General features: G+C 42.2%; 2 protein-coding genes across 2 annotated transcripts; one reads left to right on the forward strand and one right to left on the reverse strand.

The window, feature by feature from the left end:
- The first annotated feature begins 863 nt into the window (after nt 1-863).
- On the forward strand, nt 864-9,180 carry LOC311001343 (C-type lectin domain family 10 member A-like). Its single transcript, XM_083992409.1, has 8 exons — nt 864-1,020; nt 2,094-2,201; nt 3,465-3,554; nt 3,701-3,766; nt 5,540-5,632; nt 6,565-6,722; nt 8,090-8,199; nt 9,011-9,180. Exons 1-8 carry the CDS (start codon nt 963-965, stop codon nt 9,165-9,167), a joined length of 840 nt encoding a protein of 279 aa, XP_083848535.1. The 5' UTR covers nt 864-962; the 3' UTR covers nt 9,168-9,180.
- Nucleotides 9,181-13,524: 4,344 nt separating this feature from the next.
- Nucleotides 13,525-14,169, reverse strand: LOC311001444 (lysozyme g-like; the record flags this gene model as incomplete). Its single annotated transcript, XM_083992530.1, has 3 exons — nt 13,525-13,673; nt 13,750-13,894; nt 13,987-14,169. The coding sequence occupies 3 exons, from the start codon at nt 14,167-14,169 to the stop codon at nt 13,537-13,539; spliced, it is 465 nt and encodes a 154-aa protein (XP_083848656.1). The 3' UTR covers nt 13,525-13,536.
- Nucleotides 14,170-14,717: the final 548 nt, after the last annotated feature.

Here is a 14,717-nt window from a genome sequence, read left to right on the forward strand (position 1 = left end):
CTGCAGTATCTTCTATTCTATGCGCCTTATAATCCGGTGCGCCCTATATATGAAAACAGTTCTAAAATAGGCCATTCATTGAAGGTGCGTCTTATAATCCGGTGCGCCTTATAGTGCGGAAAATACGGTAGTTGGACATCCCTAAACCTATGGAGAGAGAAGCAGCTGTCCACGATGGCGGTGCCTTCCTGTTACATTGAAACAACTTCCGGGCACACTGACATTTTACACGCACACTCAGACACACACACACACACACACACACACACACACACACACACACACACACACACACAAGTAGCCTATATCCCGCTGTGTGAGAAGGTGGTATGGTGTGGACATGTTCAGTGCGTGTCTGCACATCATGTCAATGTATGTGCAAGTATTTCAATGTGTGTGTGCACGTTTTCAGTGTGTATGTGTGCATGTATTTCAGTGTGTATGTGCACATATTTCAATGTTTTCACCCTAAACGGCCTCCCATACCTGAACGCTCCTGAACGCACCACGGCGACGCTCCTGAACGTAAACAACAACAGTAAACAATGCAGGTGTCTGTGGAAAGTGTTTGTAAATAAAAGTTTTGCTTTGTGTGAGAGCGCGTTCGTTCATTCATTCAGTGTGTGTGTGTGTGTGTGTTTTATTTTGAAATCTCTGGGTTGTTGTTGTTTTATTTTGAAAACCATTGAGCTGTTCAGTGTGGATGGAGGGGGAGGGGCTTCTCTTCTCCTCTGTCATGTGAACTTTGACCCTGAACGACCGCTTCTTTTCAGTCGATGACATCAGAGTTTCACCACACACACACAGACACACACACACACACAGACAGACACACACACACACGGTGTTGTCCAGACCAAAGTCTCCCGAGGCCGTCGACCTCTCGGTGTTTGGACAGTCTCTCTCCTGTTGTTCAGGCTTCAGAACGAGAAGGAGTCGGACGCGCTGGAGGAGACATCGCCATGACGACAGAGTACCATGACAACGTCGGAGACGACGCGAGCTCGTTCTGGAGCAAAGGTACCTGTCTACCTGTCTGTCCATCTACCTGTCTGTCCATCTACCTGTCTGTCTGTCTGCTTCAATGAAACTCAAGTTTTTGAGTTTTCTGTGCCGACCGAGTCCCGACTGTTACCAGACTATGGTGTGATAAATATAACATTTATGTACGGATTATACCTTTAATTCACCTTTGTCATTGTTTATATAATCATATGCGGAAATTTTAAGTAGTTTTTCCCAGGACTTCTGACATTGGATTGAGAATAATAAGTAACAATTTCCTTTCCCACCCCTTGGGGGCGCCACAGCTATTATGAGCATGATTATGAATAAGAAAACATAGGTTTGGCATCATGTTTAATAATTGAGTTTCTAGGTTGTTTAGGGGCCAAGATAACTGAAATTCTGTATTTTATGGCGGCCATTTTGAAATTCCAAAATGGCCGCCATACAGGCGTCTGTGTAATGCTGCGTTTCATTTACCTCAGAAGTCAGAAGTCGGAGCTGGGAATGACGTCACACCCTAGTTGTCAGCGTTTCAGTTACAAAGTCGGGAAAAAAAACAGCCAACGGCCAAAAACACCGGCTGAAACTACCAGGCTAACGGTTAGCCGTTGTTAGCACGCTCTGCTTTGTTGCTGCATATGTAAATTACACTATGACAGCATTGTTAGATGTGTATGGAAATGCTATGTATATGGCTGACTCATTGTGACGACAAATAGTAAAAAGTGTTAATAAAAGGATTATTATAGGAGCTTCTACTACTGTTTACAACCGGGGCAGCCATGTTTAAATGTCAACTTGGGGGTTTTGTGTGTGTGGATCGTCCGACTTTCCGAGTCGGAAATCCGACCCCGGGGGTCGTTCCAGTTGAAAGTTCCGACTCGGAGCTCGGAAATCCCGACTTCCGAGTACAACTGGAACGCACCATAAGTGGCAACATTGGTTTTTGGATTCCCCAAGGTCTGCAGATTCCAAAAATGTAGCTATAGGTCAACAAATCCCCTAAAAATTCCCACAAAAGTACTTATTTGTACATAGTGAACCTAACCACAGTCTGTCTATCTCTCTACCTGTCTGTCTCTCAGAGCCTCGACCCGTCTACTTCTCAGGCGTCTCCAGGTTCAGACGGTGGTTGTTTCCTGCTCTGGCAGCGACCGCCATCCTCATTCTGATCATCGCAGTGGGAGCTAGCAGTGAGCGCGCACACACACACACACACACACACATACACACACACACACACACACACACATGTAGACACAAGTCTTGTCAATCGGTGTATTAATCCACGTTTCAATAGGTTTTATAGTTTTTGATCAATGACTGTTCAATGACAATGACCATATTTGGAGACGTGCTGAGATTATAATGGGTGTGTATTGCACGGAATGTTCTGGCTAGAGTGGGTGACATCATCAGCTAGAGTTGTTTGCATGAAATCGCCTGAAACTTTTCTCTTTCCACGCTGCTCACGGCCACAAATTACACTCTACACACATGATTTTTTCCCACAGTTGTAGACAAACTTGTTTTGTGTCTAACAATGTGTTCAACAAAGCAGGGAGACTTGCAGAATTTAAACTGTGAGCCTCTAAGTGCGGCCATGTCTGTCCCTGCTCCTCATTGACTCCAATACAAAGATTTTCTGAGAGAAGCAGAACGGACCCCTGTTTATGACTCGCAAGTGTTTCCAAAATATTTACTGTAGAAACACCAAAATCACACCAAAGCGTTCAGGAAGTCCTTACGACGACCTCGGTCTGCTTCTTTTTCTGATAGGAGCTACCGTTATGTCAGAATAAGCCCAAATGTGAGACCAGCGCAGAGGCAGAAAATCACACTTTCTCTCTGAGTTTCTGTCTGCCTCGATTGATCGTGGGTTTGATTCCCATGTTGACAGAGATGAAGCTAGCAGCAGCGGCCCCCTGTGTGGCCCTACCAAAACGTTATAGTTTGTTCCTGTGGTTCCTGGCTGCTCATGTCACAGGTTAAAACTGGGTAACCCTTTAATTTACAGGGCGCTCATTACGTGATAATGTCAAGAAAGAGCCGAGAAATAACAATTAACTGCGTCATAATGTCTAGAAATAACAGTCAATGTCATTGTAATGTCAAGAAATACAGCCAAGAAATAACGATTAATTGCGTAGAAATAGCCCAGACATTAACGGTCAATTGCAAAGACTTGAAAAAGGCTATTCTAGGCTATTTCTTGACATTACTATGCAATTAATTGTTATTTCTTGGCTATTTCTTGACATTACTATGCAATTAATTGTTATTTCTTGGCTATTTCTTGACATTACTATGCTATTAATTGTTATTTCTTGGCTATTTCTTGACATTATCACGTAATTAGCGGCCTGTAAATTAAAGGATTACCTAAAACGGTAATAATTTATTGATGATTTATTAATTTATTGATCATGAAATCTGTCCCGTGTGTGGGTTTGCAGACGGAACGATGCTGAGCCGTCTGTGGTTTGTGGAGACGACCGTGTCCAACCTGACTGAGTCCAGGAGCTCAGCGCAGCGGCTGGTTAAAGGTGACTCACCTGTCTTTACCTTCAGTCAGTCAGTGGGAGAGGAGGGGGGCGGGGCAACTGGACCATTAGGCCCCGCCCCCCTCCTCTCCCTCCACAGCTTTGATCTGATTGGTCAGTTACAGTAACCTGCTGCTCATGTGTCCCAGAGGCAGCTAAAGACGTCCACCGGCTGAAGTTCGCAGTGGAGAGCAACAAGGACCAGCTGAGCTCAGGTGAGACGCTGCAGCTTACGGGACAGGTGTAGTATATCAGTATTTATAGTCCAGGCAAAATAGAGTTTCACAACAGACTAATTGTAACAGAATGTTTTTCACCATACATCATTTCTATGAGGTGTCCAGAACAACATACTAAAAGTCCTAAGAAATCCTAGTTGGGGAAATATGTTTAATTCTCATCAATCCAACATTGATTTACTGTATAAAGTCTATGGTGCCAATAAGGTCAGAAAACAATACACCCCAATGGGGCTATTTTTTTCCTTTACTCCTATCACAATGAAACTTTACACAATGAAAGTATCCATGAAAAGTAAAATTTTTTGTATTGCACGTTTTTTTGAAAATTAATTTGAATAAGTGAGCAATATGGAATATGCCCAAAATACATCGGAATAGGCCCATTTTTTTTTTTGCCATTACTCCTACCACAATGAAACGTTACAGAATGAATGTATCCATGAAAATTACCATTTCTGTATTTCAAGTTTCTTGGAAAATGAATTTTAAATATGCAAATGAGATCAACACTAATTGACTTATGGTACAAAATATACCCATTGGGTGTATGGCTGTCTGGCCTTATTGGCACCATAGACTTTATACAGTAAATCAATCTTGGATTAATGAGAATTAAACATATTTCCCCAACTAGGATTTCTTAGGACTTTTAATATGTTGTTCTGGACACCTCATAGAAATAATGTATGGTAAAAAAAAACATTCTATTACAATTAGTTCTATTTTGGGTCCAAAATGAGCTATATTGCCTGGACTATTATTTATTATATCCTCGATATAGTTCCATCATCAGCACTAGTTGGACGTCTGGTCACTAGTTAAACATTTTCTGGTTTTCAGCAACTAACCACATCAGCCTTAGTGACGGCAGCAGCTGCACTCGTGGAACCAAAACTAAAAGTACTCAGCTTTGTGACAAGACTAGTCAAAAACTGTCTGAACTAGTAATATAATGCCTTAAAGGGACAACGAGGAGTTTCTATTTGGTTATTTAAAAGTCTCATATTAAAGCAGATATCAGCTTCACGGCCGTTTCGGCTAATGCTGCGTTCAAGGCAGGCTTTTGAAACCGTAAGTTACAGCTTCAAGTCACAACTACGACTTGGTAGCGTTCCAGGTAACCCGTAGCTCGTGTTTTTACCATCCTGTTGTCTGTGAAAGTTCCCTATAACGGCCACTCGTAACTTCCGACCCGTGAACTCGTATCAGATCGAACTGGTATGACTTCACAGGAAGGAAAAACACAAAGTACGAGTTTCTTTGAACGCACCATGAGTTAGCAGCCCCCGCCCTTGTCAGGCATCAATTGGTCCTCGTGCTACGTCACCACATTCACGCGCATCCCTTGGCTGCACACACAGCCCTTCATGCCGTTCTCTGTCCTCATTGGATAACACTTGTATCCCACAAGGAAAATTTTCTCCTCGGGTTACAGCAGAGCAGAGTGACGGAGAGACTCGTGTTTAGGCTGAAATACTTCATGTAAGTGATTGCTGACGGAAAATAGGACTATTTAGGACTTATATTAACAAAAACATTCCACTGATATCTGCTTTAATGTGGATGAATCTCCGTTACCACTTGTTAATGGTCCATTTTAGATAAATCTATGGTTTTGTCTCTATGGTTATTTTGTTATTATTAGTGGTGGTGAAAATGCTGGGCGAGCCGACATACAGTTCAGTGTAGTTACAGATGGCATTGTCTCTCTGTCTCTAACCTGTCTGTCTCTGTCTCTGTCTCTAGTGGCGGAGGCCATGAAGCAGCTGGCAGCTCTGGACGCCGTCAGTAAAACTGTGGCTACGCTCAAATGTTCCATCGAACGCCTCATCAACAACGGTACCAAGACACGTTTCTACGGCCCAATTCCAATTCTATTTTTCCCTACCCCTACCCCTTAACCCTTGCCCTTGAAACGGAGCTACAAGGAGTAGGGTTGAAAGTCCACCCCTACGAATTGGGACACCACTTCAACAATCACATACGTCATCAGTAGAGCTGCTGGCTTTCACATAAGCAGACGTGACGAGCTTTTGCCACAAATCCTCTATTCAAAACCATGTTAACTTAATAAAATTAAAAAAATGTGTCCAAAACACATGAAGCTTCACTTTTAATTCAAACAAATTAATGCGACAATTGTTACATTTCATCACTGAGACCAGCATTTATCTCCTACAAAGAATGTAACTACGCGGCGGTAAACCTTTAAAACCCTGCGGGTAAGTTAATTAGCGATGGTTTTCTCCCCCGGGATGACGACGGAGGTTGGCCGGCCGAGCAGCTCTCTGGACGGGGTGGTGTCTCTGTTACGAGCTGTTGATCTGCTCCACCGTGGAGCTTCACTTCTCCCAAAAACATCGGAGCAAACGTCTAAACAGCCTCATTTGGATAAACCGGCCGCACATTGGGGATCTAAACAGCTACTTTCTCTCATGACAAAATATTAAAACTTAACAAAATGACGTAATAACAGCGCTACAGCGAGAAATAAAACAGCTGCCAGTTGCCGCAAGATGCATTCTGGGAAACTTAACTTGTCATAGCCCTCGGTCCGTAGTGTGCCCCTGAAAAATCTCAGTTGGAAGGGCCAGATAGCCCTACCACTTCCCCCTAACCCTCATCTGAACCAGAATCGGGACACCCCTACCACTTCACGTGAACGCGCAAAACGAAGGGCTAGGGCCGAGGGCTAGGGCTAGGGGGGGATTGGAATTCACCCTACCTGTCTGTCTCTACCTGTCTGTCTCTACCTGTCTGTCTGTCCCCAGCGTCCTCGGTGTCCTCTGGCTGCTGTGCTGTGGGATGGGAGTTGTCGGGGACGACCTGCTACCTGTTCAGTAAGACGCCTCTGTCCTGGGACGAAGCCAGAGACTGGTGCAACGCCCACGAGTCTCAGCTGGTCGTCCTCAACACGGACGACGAGTGGGTGAGACGCCACGCCTGTCCAACTGTCTCTCTACCTGTCTATCTGTCTGTCTGTCTGTCTGTCTGTCTGTCTGTCTGTCTGTCTGTCTGTCTCTCTACCTGTCTCTACACCTGTCTGCTCTCGGCAACACTTTACTGTAATAGGTATTAATAAGATTGACATAAACTGTCATAACCATCAATGAATACTTCTGACAGCTGTGGTTAAGTGTCATTCAGTAAGTTATGTCACTTTTGATGCAAAGTTGACATTGTTTGAGATGTTTTTGTTCTGACAACTTGACATAAAGACAATTTAAACTGTCATAGCAGACCTAATTGCCAAACTTTAAAGTTTAAAGTTCTCATAACAAGGACATCTCAAACAATGTCAACTTTGCATCAGCAGACCAGGGCCTCCCGTCAGTTCCTCGGACCTGTCTGAAAACGAAGGGGGACTGGTCTTTTAAGTTAAAGTTAAAGATACTTTATTAATCCTTTGCAGGAAATTACAATGTTACCAGCAGCAGAAGACAACACAAGACCACAAGCACGCATCATCATGCACAAAAAATACACAGTAATAAAATAACAACAATATTGCACAACCCGTTACAAACTTATGTGAGAGAATAAGAGCAGCAAAGTCTAAAATACAATTTAAAAAGGAGTAAAAGTGGCAAAGTTTTAAAAAAGGAGGGAGAGACGCTGTCACATGATTAAGAGAAGCTAAATGCAAAGTTTAAAATGCAAAGTTTTGGGGCAGTGGCCTAAGATTTGCCCAGTCGGCAGACTGTTTCAAGGGCCAACTGAAGACATTTTTGTTTAAAAGGGCTTTTGGGTGTTAGATGCTGTGGGATGTGACTCACCTCCCATTTAACATTGTTTTGGCTCGACCCCCTCGGGTCGATCAAGTGCCACATAATGTTCTCCTGTGTTTTCATCTGTGCTGTTACTATGTAATATGCACAGTACTTTCTATATTTTATTGCGTATTGTTATGTACTGTATGATGGTTTTATCTACGCTGTGAAGCACTCTGTGTATTCGTACTGAGAAGGGTGCTGTATAAATAAAGTACTTACTTACATAACTTACCGAATGACACTTAAAGCAGAAGTGAGTGATCCGGTCGTTTTCGCTAATGCTGCGTTCCAGGCAGGCTTTTGAAATCGTAAATTACAGCTTCAAGTCACAACTTACGACTTTGTAGCGTTCCAGGCAACCCACTCGTGTTTCTCCGACCTGTTTTACCGGTGAAAGTCACTATAACGGCCACTCGTAACTTCCGACCGGTGAACTCGTACCAGATCGAACTGGTACGACTTCACAGGTCGGAAAAACACGAGTTACGAGTTGCCTTGAACGCACCATAACTTCTTGTTGCAGGACTTTGTGATCCACCACGCAGCAGGGACCTTCTACTGGGTCGGTCTGACGGACGAGAGGACGGGGAAGTGGGAGTGGGTCAACCAGACGCCGTACGTCATGAACCGCAGGTCAGCGAGTCCTCCACTTGTTAAAGGGACAGTTCACCCAAAATTCAAATTTCATGTGGACTATGGGCTGGGAGAAGTGTCAGAGTCCTCCGTGGCTTCTCTGAGTTACAGGGGGTCTCGGCGTAGCAGTGCATGTCCATATGACGGTTGCAGATGGATACCAACTGTCTTCATAACAAAAAGACACACCAAAAAACATCCAAATACCTCCATGCTGCTCGTATGTAATGTCCGTCTTGTATTGAAGCACCAACATGAGAAATTGTCCCGAAAAAAATTAAATAAGTCTATATTTCAAGCTTGTTTGTAGCGGAAGCTTCTCGAAGCTCCTCTTCCTGGTCCGTCCAAATCTCGCGACATGAATTTCTCATTCTCTTCTTCAATACAAGACGGACATTACATACGAGCAGCATGGAGGTATTTGGATGTTTTTTGGTGTGTCTTTTTGTTACGAAGACAGTTGGTATCCATTTGCAACCGTCATATGGACATGCACTGCTACGCCGAGACCCCCTGTAACTCAGAGAAGCCACTTACAAAGAAGCCACAAGAATATTTGTCTTATTTCTTGTCAAAATGTCTCATTTCTAGTCCAAACAAATCTCATTCTACTTAAAATAAGACTCATCACATAAAAAGCAGCTTGTTTTTAGACACTTTAGGCCCCATTTTGGTCAGGGGCAGCCCTGGTATTTTTAAACATCACATTTTCTCTTGTGAAGCAAAACACTTCAACATTCCCATGCTGTCTAGATGCAATTTATGTTTTATCAGATGTTTTGTTTAGATAACAGTATTTGTGACATTCCAGGCGCTGGAAGCCCGGTCAGCCCGACAGCTGGACGGGTCACGGTCTGGGTGCGGGGAACGAGGACTGCGCCCACATGCACAACGACGGGCGGCTCAACGACCTGCACTGCACCACGCGGCTGCGCTACATCTGCCAGAGGCACAGCCAGCGCTCCTGAACCTCAACCTGAACCTGAATGCACCACGACCAGGAGGCGGGGGAGAGGGGGAGGGATTTATTAAAACATGTAAAAAAAACAATACAAAACTGTTTCATTTTTTCAGTTTAAATCGAAGCAACAGAAAAAAACAACAGGAAACAGAAGCTTCACAGGTGAAAAGGTGCAACAACATGAAGAAGAACCAACTCCCCAGCAGCTTCAGCTACTGAATTATATTAAATATATTAAATATCATAACAACATTAAAGGGATAGTTCAACATTTTTGGCAAATTGGTCCATTGCCATAATCCCCTATAGTCATAGCAGTAGGTTTGTGTTTGTAGTGTTTTGGAGTTGTTGGATTGTGTATTTGATTTTTTTTTTATCTCTCCTCTCTCCTCCTCTCCTCTCTTCTCTTTTCCTCTCCTCTCCTCTCCCCTTCCCTCCTCTCCTCTCTCCTTCCGTCCTCTCCTCCCCTCTCCTCCTCTCCTCCTCTAAAGTTGTCTTATCTAGTTTATTAAGGTGGTATGTTGCAGTAACAGCAGTGTTAAGATGGACTCTCATTAGCATAGTTAGCATAGTTAGCACAGCTGAGTGTCACAGTGAATCTGGTTCAAACCAGTTCAACCGTTGAAGAAGCTGCAGGAGAAGGGGGGGGGGGGGGGGGGGGGGTTGTTTCCTTCCTCTTTTTACTTATCAGCATCAAACGGCTGAAGAGACAGAATGTGAGAACTGATCTTGTGACCTCACACTTCACTCAGGCTGCTGCCAAGTGTGTGTCTGTGTCAGATACCTGAAGAAAAACAAACATATAAAACACAGGTAAAAGCAGAATGCAGGACTCACAGATAAATATTTAGCAGCAATAGAGAAATACGTTACGAAACTGAGCCGTTTTCGAGGTAAATACAGAGTCTGCTTGCTGAAAAACTGTCCCTGAAGGCAAGGCAAGGCAAGGCAATTTTATTTGTATAGCCTGTTTTTACCACCAGTTTGTCTCAAAGGGCTTTACATGGCATCATAACAACATCCTCTGTCCTTAGACCCTCGCATCGACTGAGGAAAAACTCCATGGAAAACCCTTTTAACAGGGAAAACCAGAGAAACCTCAGGGTGAGCAACAGAGGAGGGATCCCTCACCCAGGACGGACAGACGGGACAGAGATGTTGTTACAGACAAGAAAACAGTTTACAGTTTGTCACAGAATGTGCGAAATATGGAAATGTTAGCAGGAGTTGATGAAGGCTGGCAGCTGGGGGCCCCCCTGGTGGCTGGGGCCCGTTTCAATTGAAACGGTTGAAACATAGGTAAGGCCGCCTATGTCTGTGATTCACCTGCAGAGAGTAAACCTCTCCCACTCTCCCAAATAAACCAGCTGATTTCCTGGTTTCTAAGTCTTTATTAAGAAACTCCAGTTCCCATTTGTGCAATATTGGAAGATTTGTAAATTATAATAAGCTACATCAAATCAGTTGCAGTTAATGATAGCTAAAAGCTCACAGTTTAAACATTGAAATTGCATTTTTTTGATTATCTCTTTCAGTTTCAGTCTGTGTCATGATGATACAGTCAAAAGCAAAAGCAAAAGCATGGCTAACAGAATGTATAATGATCATGTGAAGTCTTATGAAACTCTAACATCCAGATAAGAGACCCATTAAACTTTGCTCTTTTCAATGAACACAGCTAGATACAACTTTTAAAACTCAGACCATGTGATTTACAAGAAACAGCTCCCACTGACTGTAACAGGCAAAGGGCCTTGTCTGTTTATCTATATGGAACCATTCAGACACAGGGTGATTCAAAGCTCTCTACAGAGATAACATAGAACATTGAGATGGCCAAAATAATATGTTTTAAGAAATTAAAAAACAAAAAAATTAAGAAAGTGAAATTGAAAAAGAAAAAATGACAAAAAAAAAAAGAGTCTTGTTCACCTGAGTGGACAATATGCTGTTCTAAAATAGCACCTGCAGATCCGAAGCACAACAGAACCAGTTCTCATGGATTGTGGATTGTGGCTCACAGAGAGAGTCTAACAGATGAAGGAGGTTTCCCTATGAGTGGTATCTCAGGAGGTTTCTGCCTGACAGATACAGTATAACCAGTAGCTTCTTTGGAGGTGATTGGGGTTAACACAGACACACAGACTTTCTCCCAAATTAACCAACCAACCAACCAACCAACCAACCAGTCAACCAACCAACCAACCAACCAACCAACCAACCAACCAACCAACCAACCAACCAACCAACCAACCAGTCAACCAACCAACCAACCAACCAACCAACCAGTCAACCAACCAACCAACCAACCAACCAACCAACCAACCAATCGGACCGTGAGTATCCCAGCCTGTCCTTCTGAGCACTTTTCTCTAAAGCTCCAGTAGTTTGAGCCTCCATCAGTGCGTTATCACAGACAGAGATTTTTGAGTGTCCTGTTTTTGTGTTTGTGCATGTAAACATCATATCCCGATTTCAGAAACCTTATCCCGGTTTAGAGAAACCCAGTTTTGCTACCCGGAGAACTCTGAAGGAAAATTGGATACTGTGGCATCCCAGTCACTGATACTGTAGCTGCGACAGTCTGCACAGGTACAAGCAAAAGTGTCTCCATAAAAAAGAATCTGATGATGAGTTTGGTTAATTTGATTGTTTTTCTTCTTTACACCCGCACACTGACATTAGCAAACTAGTAAGTTAAGTAAAAAAGATGTCTGGAGTCTCATCTAGTGTTTGAGCTGTGCATTTATTTACAGGAAAAAAATCCATGATTCACTGTGTGTGGCATCACTCTCGAGCTCTTCCTCACTGCAAAAACTCAAAATATTTCCAAGAATATTTGTCTTATTTCTTGTCCAAATGTCTCATTTCTAGTCAAAACTAATCTCTTTCCACTTTAAATAAGACTCATCACCTAAAAATGAACTTGTTTTTAGATCATTTTCACTTGTTTCAAACTAATTTTCAATTGAAATAAGTAGAAAAATCTGCCAGTGAAAGCAGGTTTTTGTGTTTGTAATAAGAAAGAAAAACTTGCTCCACTATCAGATTTTTCTACTTATTTAAAGTGGAAAATTTGCTTGAAAAAAAAAAAAAAGTGTCTAAAAACAAGCTCATTTTTAAATGTGATGAGTCTTATTTTAAGTATAATTAGATTTATTTTGACTAGAAATACATTTTGACTAGAAATAAGACAAATATTCTTGGTAAGATTTTGAATTGTTTGCAGTGCTTGGCCAGAGCCTTATAAATACTAAGCCCCTCCCAAGACCAACAATTGATAATTCAGGTAATCAGGTCCCACATTAAACCCAGCAGCACACGACAAAACCACATATCATTATTTCTTTTTTGCCCCTTCTCCTTCTTCTTCTTTTTAAACTTTGTATTGTGAAATACAAGACAAACAACAAATCATTATTTCAAAACTCACTCATGATTTTGTTTCACCATACCATCCATTATGTATATAAATTCCAAACCCCACTCAGTGGAACATGGTATTTCCAGCCATTAACCAGCTGCAGGTAGCTGCTAGGGCAACATCCATGAGCTGCTCTGGTTTAAACCTCAGGCACAGGGAAGGAGTGGACCAAGATGGCGGCAGCCCGGGTAAAAACATATGATGGAATAAACTCCTGAAATAACAAATCTGGTCTGTAGTTCATTTCTTTTACAGAGCTGAGTGTCTGTTTTACCAGGTGCCAGGATAATGATAGGGATAATGAAAGTGGAACAGTGGTCACAGTTGTATAACAATTGAGATATCTTATCAGGACAAATGAAACAGGAAGCAATTCATGCATACATTTTCCTATGCTGTTTGTCACGTGTCCAAAAAATGTCCTGTTTGTGTGTCCAGGGCAGGGTCATTACGAGTTTGCTGTACTTATATGTTGAGACTATTTCTTTTGTGTTTTAAACAAGAGGACAGCTGTTTATGAACGCAACTCAATGTAAAATTACACAGTATGTGATATGATACAGCTATACGGAAGAAAGGAACACATACCAACACAGAAAAAAACAGAAATGAATGAAATTTGAATTTTTTATTTTATTGCAGTTTTTCAACATTTTTTATGATGGATATTAGCGGTCCCTCACTAAAACAGGCCATGAAAAGGTTAAGTTATATTAAAAAAAAAAAAAGAATTAAAAGAAAATAAAAATCCAGCAGTTTCTTACTTAGTTCACACTGAGCTAAATGAACAGATGCAGATTCTTTAAACAATTTTTGTAGTGAACAGTTTCAGTCATCACAATCATTCTCTAACATACCACTTGTTGATTCATGTTTATTTTTGTAATATTCTGATAGAAGATCATGTATTACATAATGTTTCATTCATTTCAGCACTTTTGTTGTTTCAGCTTCAGTCATCATAACCATTCTTTATGAACCACTGAGCTCTGGCCACGACGTCATTGGCGTAGTCTCCATTTGTTGTGTACTCATCTACTTTTTTGGATTTAACATTCTGATCCCCCATGTTGTAGGCTGCGATCCCTCCTGCAGAGACAAAACAGAAATGAGAGCAGAGCCAAACAAAATGTGAAGTACAGTAAGTTGAGTGAGTGAAACAAACCTTTCAGTTGCTCCTCTTTGCTCCAATTTGGAAATTTTTTCTGGATTACACGAATTAGACCAACCAAGATCTGAGTGGCTTGGCGGAGGTGTTCCACACTGTCCCATTCACCAACTGGCTTCACACCACTGTTTTTCTCATCAATCTACACAGTGTGAATGCAATGGGATGAACTTTTGTGTTATTGTAATGTGAATCTTTACTAAGAGGATGTGAGTAAACAGTAGTTGTTCCAACCTGCATCAGTCCAAAAGCCTTCCCATGGTCTCCCAAACCTCCGGTGTCTTTGATGGCCTCTCCAGCTCTAGACTCTCTGGAGATGATGGCAGCAATGAGAGCTGGATGGATGTCTGTTTCTCCTGCAACTTTTTTTATGATTTTCTTGTACTTTCTCATTGGGCCACTGTCATGCTTTGCCATGGCCTCTGATGCAGGGACACCTTGTAGAGACAAATCCAACAGAAAACAGGGTCATTAAATTAGTGCAACAAATGCATCTGTTTACACTGACATAGAAGCTACATCATTTTATTATAGTCTCACACCTTATAATGCATGTGTGCATGTGTGTGACACAAATACAGAGAAGAGAAGAAAACCTCTACTGAGGGAGCATCACCCTCCTGACTGAACATATTCTTACCAGAATACAGCCAGCTCCAAAGAGTAATCAAGAATGGCTGATTGTCTGCTTTCGCTGTGACATATGAAGCTCCGGTAGTTTTCACTTTCCTGATGTCTCCGTATTTAGAGAAAGAACCTACAAATGATGAAGCTATTAGATTATGTTTCCTCTGCACATTGACATGAGGACTTGAAGTAGGAGGACCTGAGATAAGTTTAGATTTTCTTTACACAGCAGCCTGCCACAGTAATGTTTGTATGTATGAAACACAGAACGCACCCATTGCTCCTGTTTCCTCGTGTAGATGACCTCTTCAGACGAGTCACTGCTGCTCCTGTAGTCG

The sequence above is a fragment of the Trachurus trachurus genome (genome assembly GCF_905171665.1).
Source record: "Trachurus trachurus genome assembly, chromosome: 18".
Taxonomy (NCBI): Eukaryota; Metazoa; Chordata; class Actinopteri; order Carangiformes; family Carangidae; genus Trachurus; species Trachurus trachurus.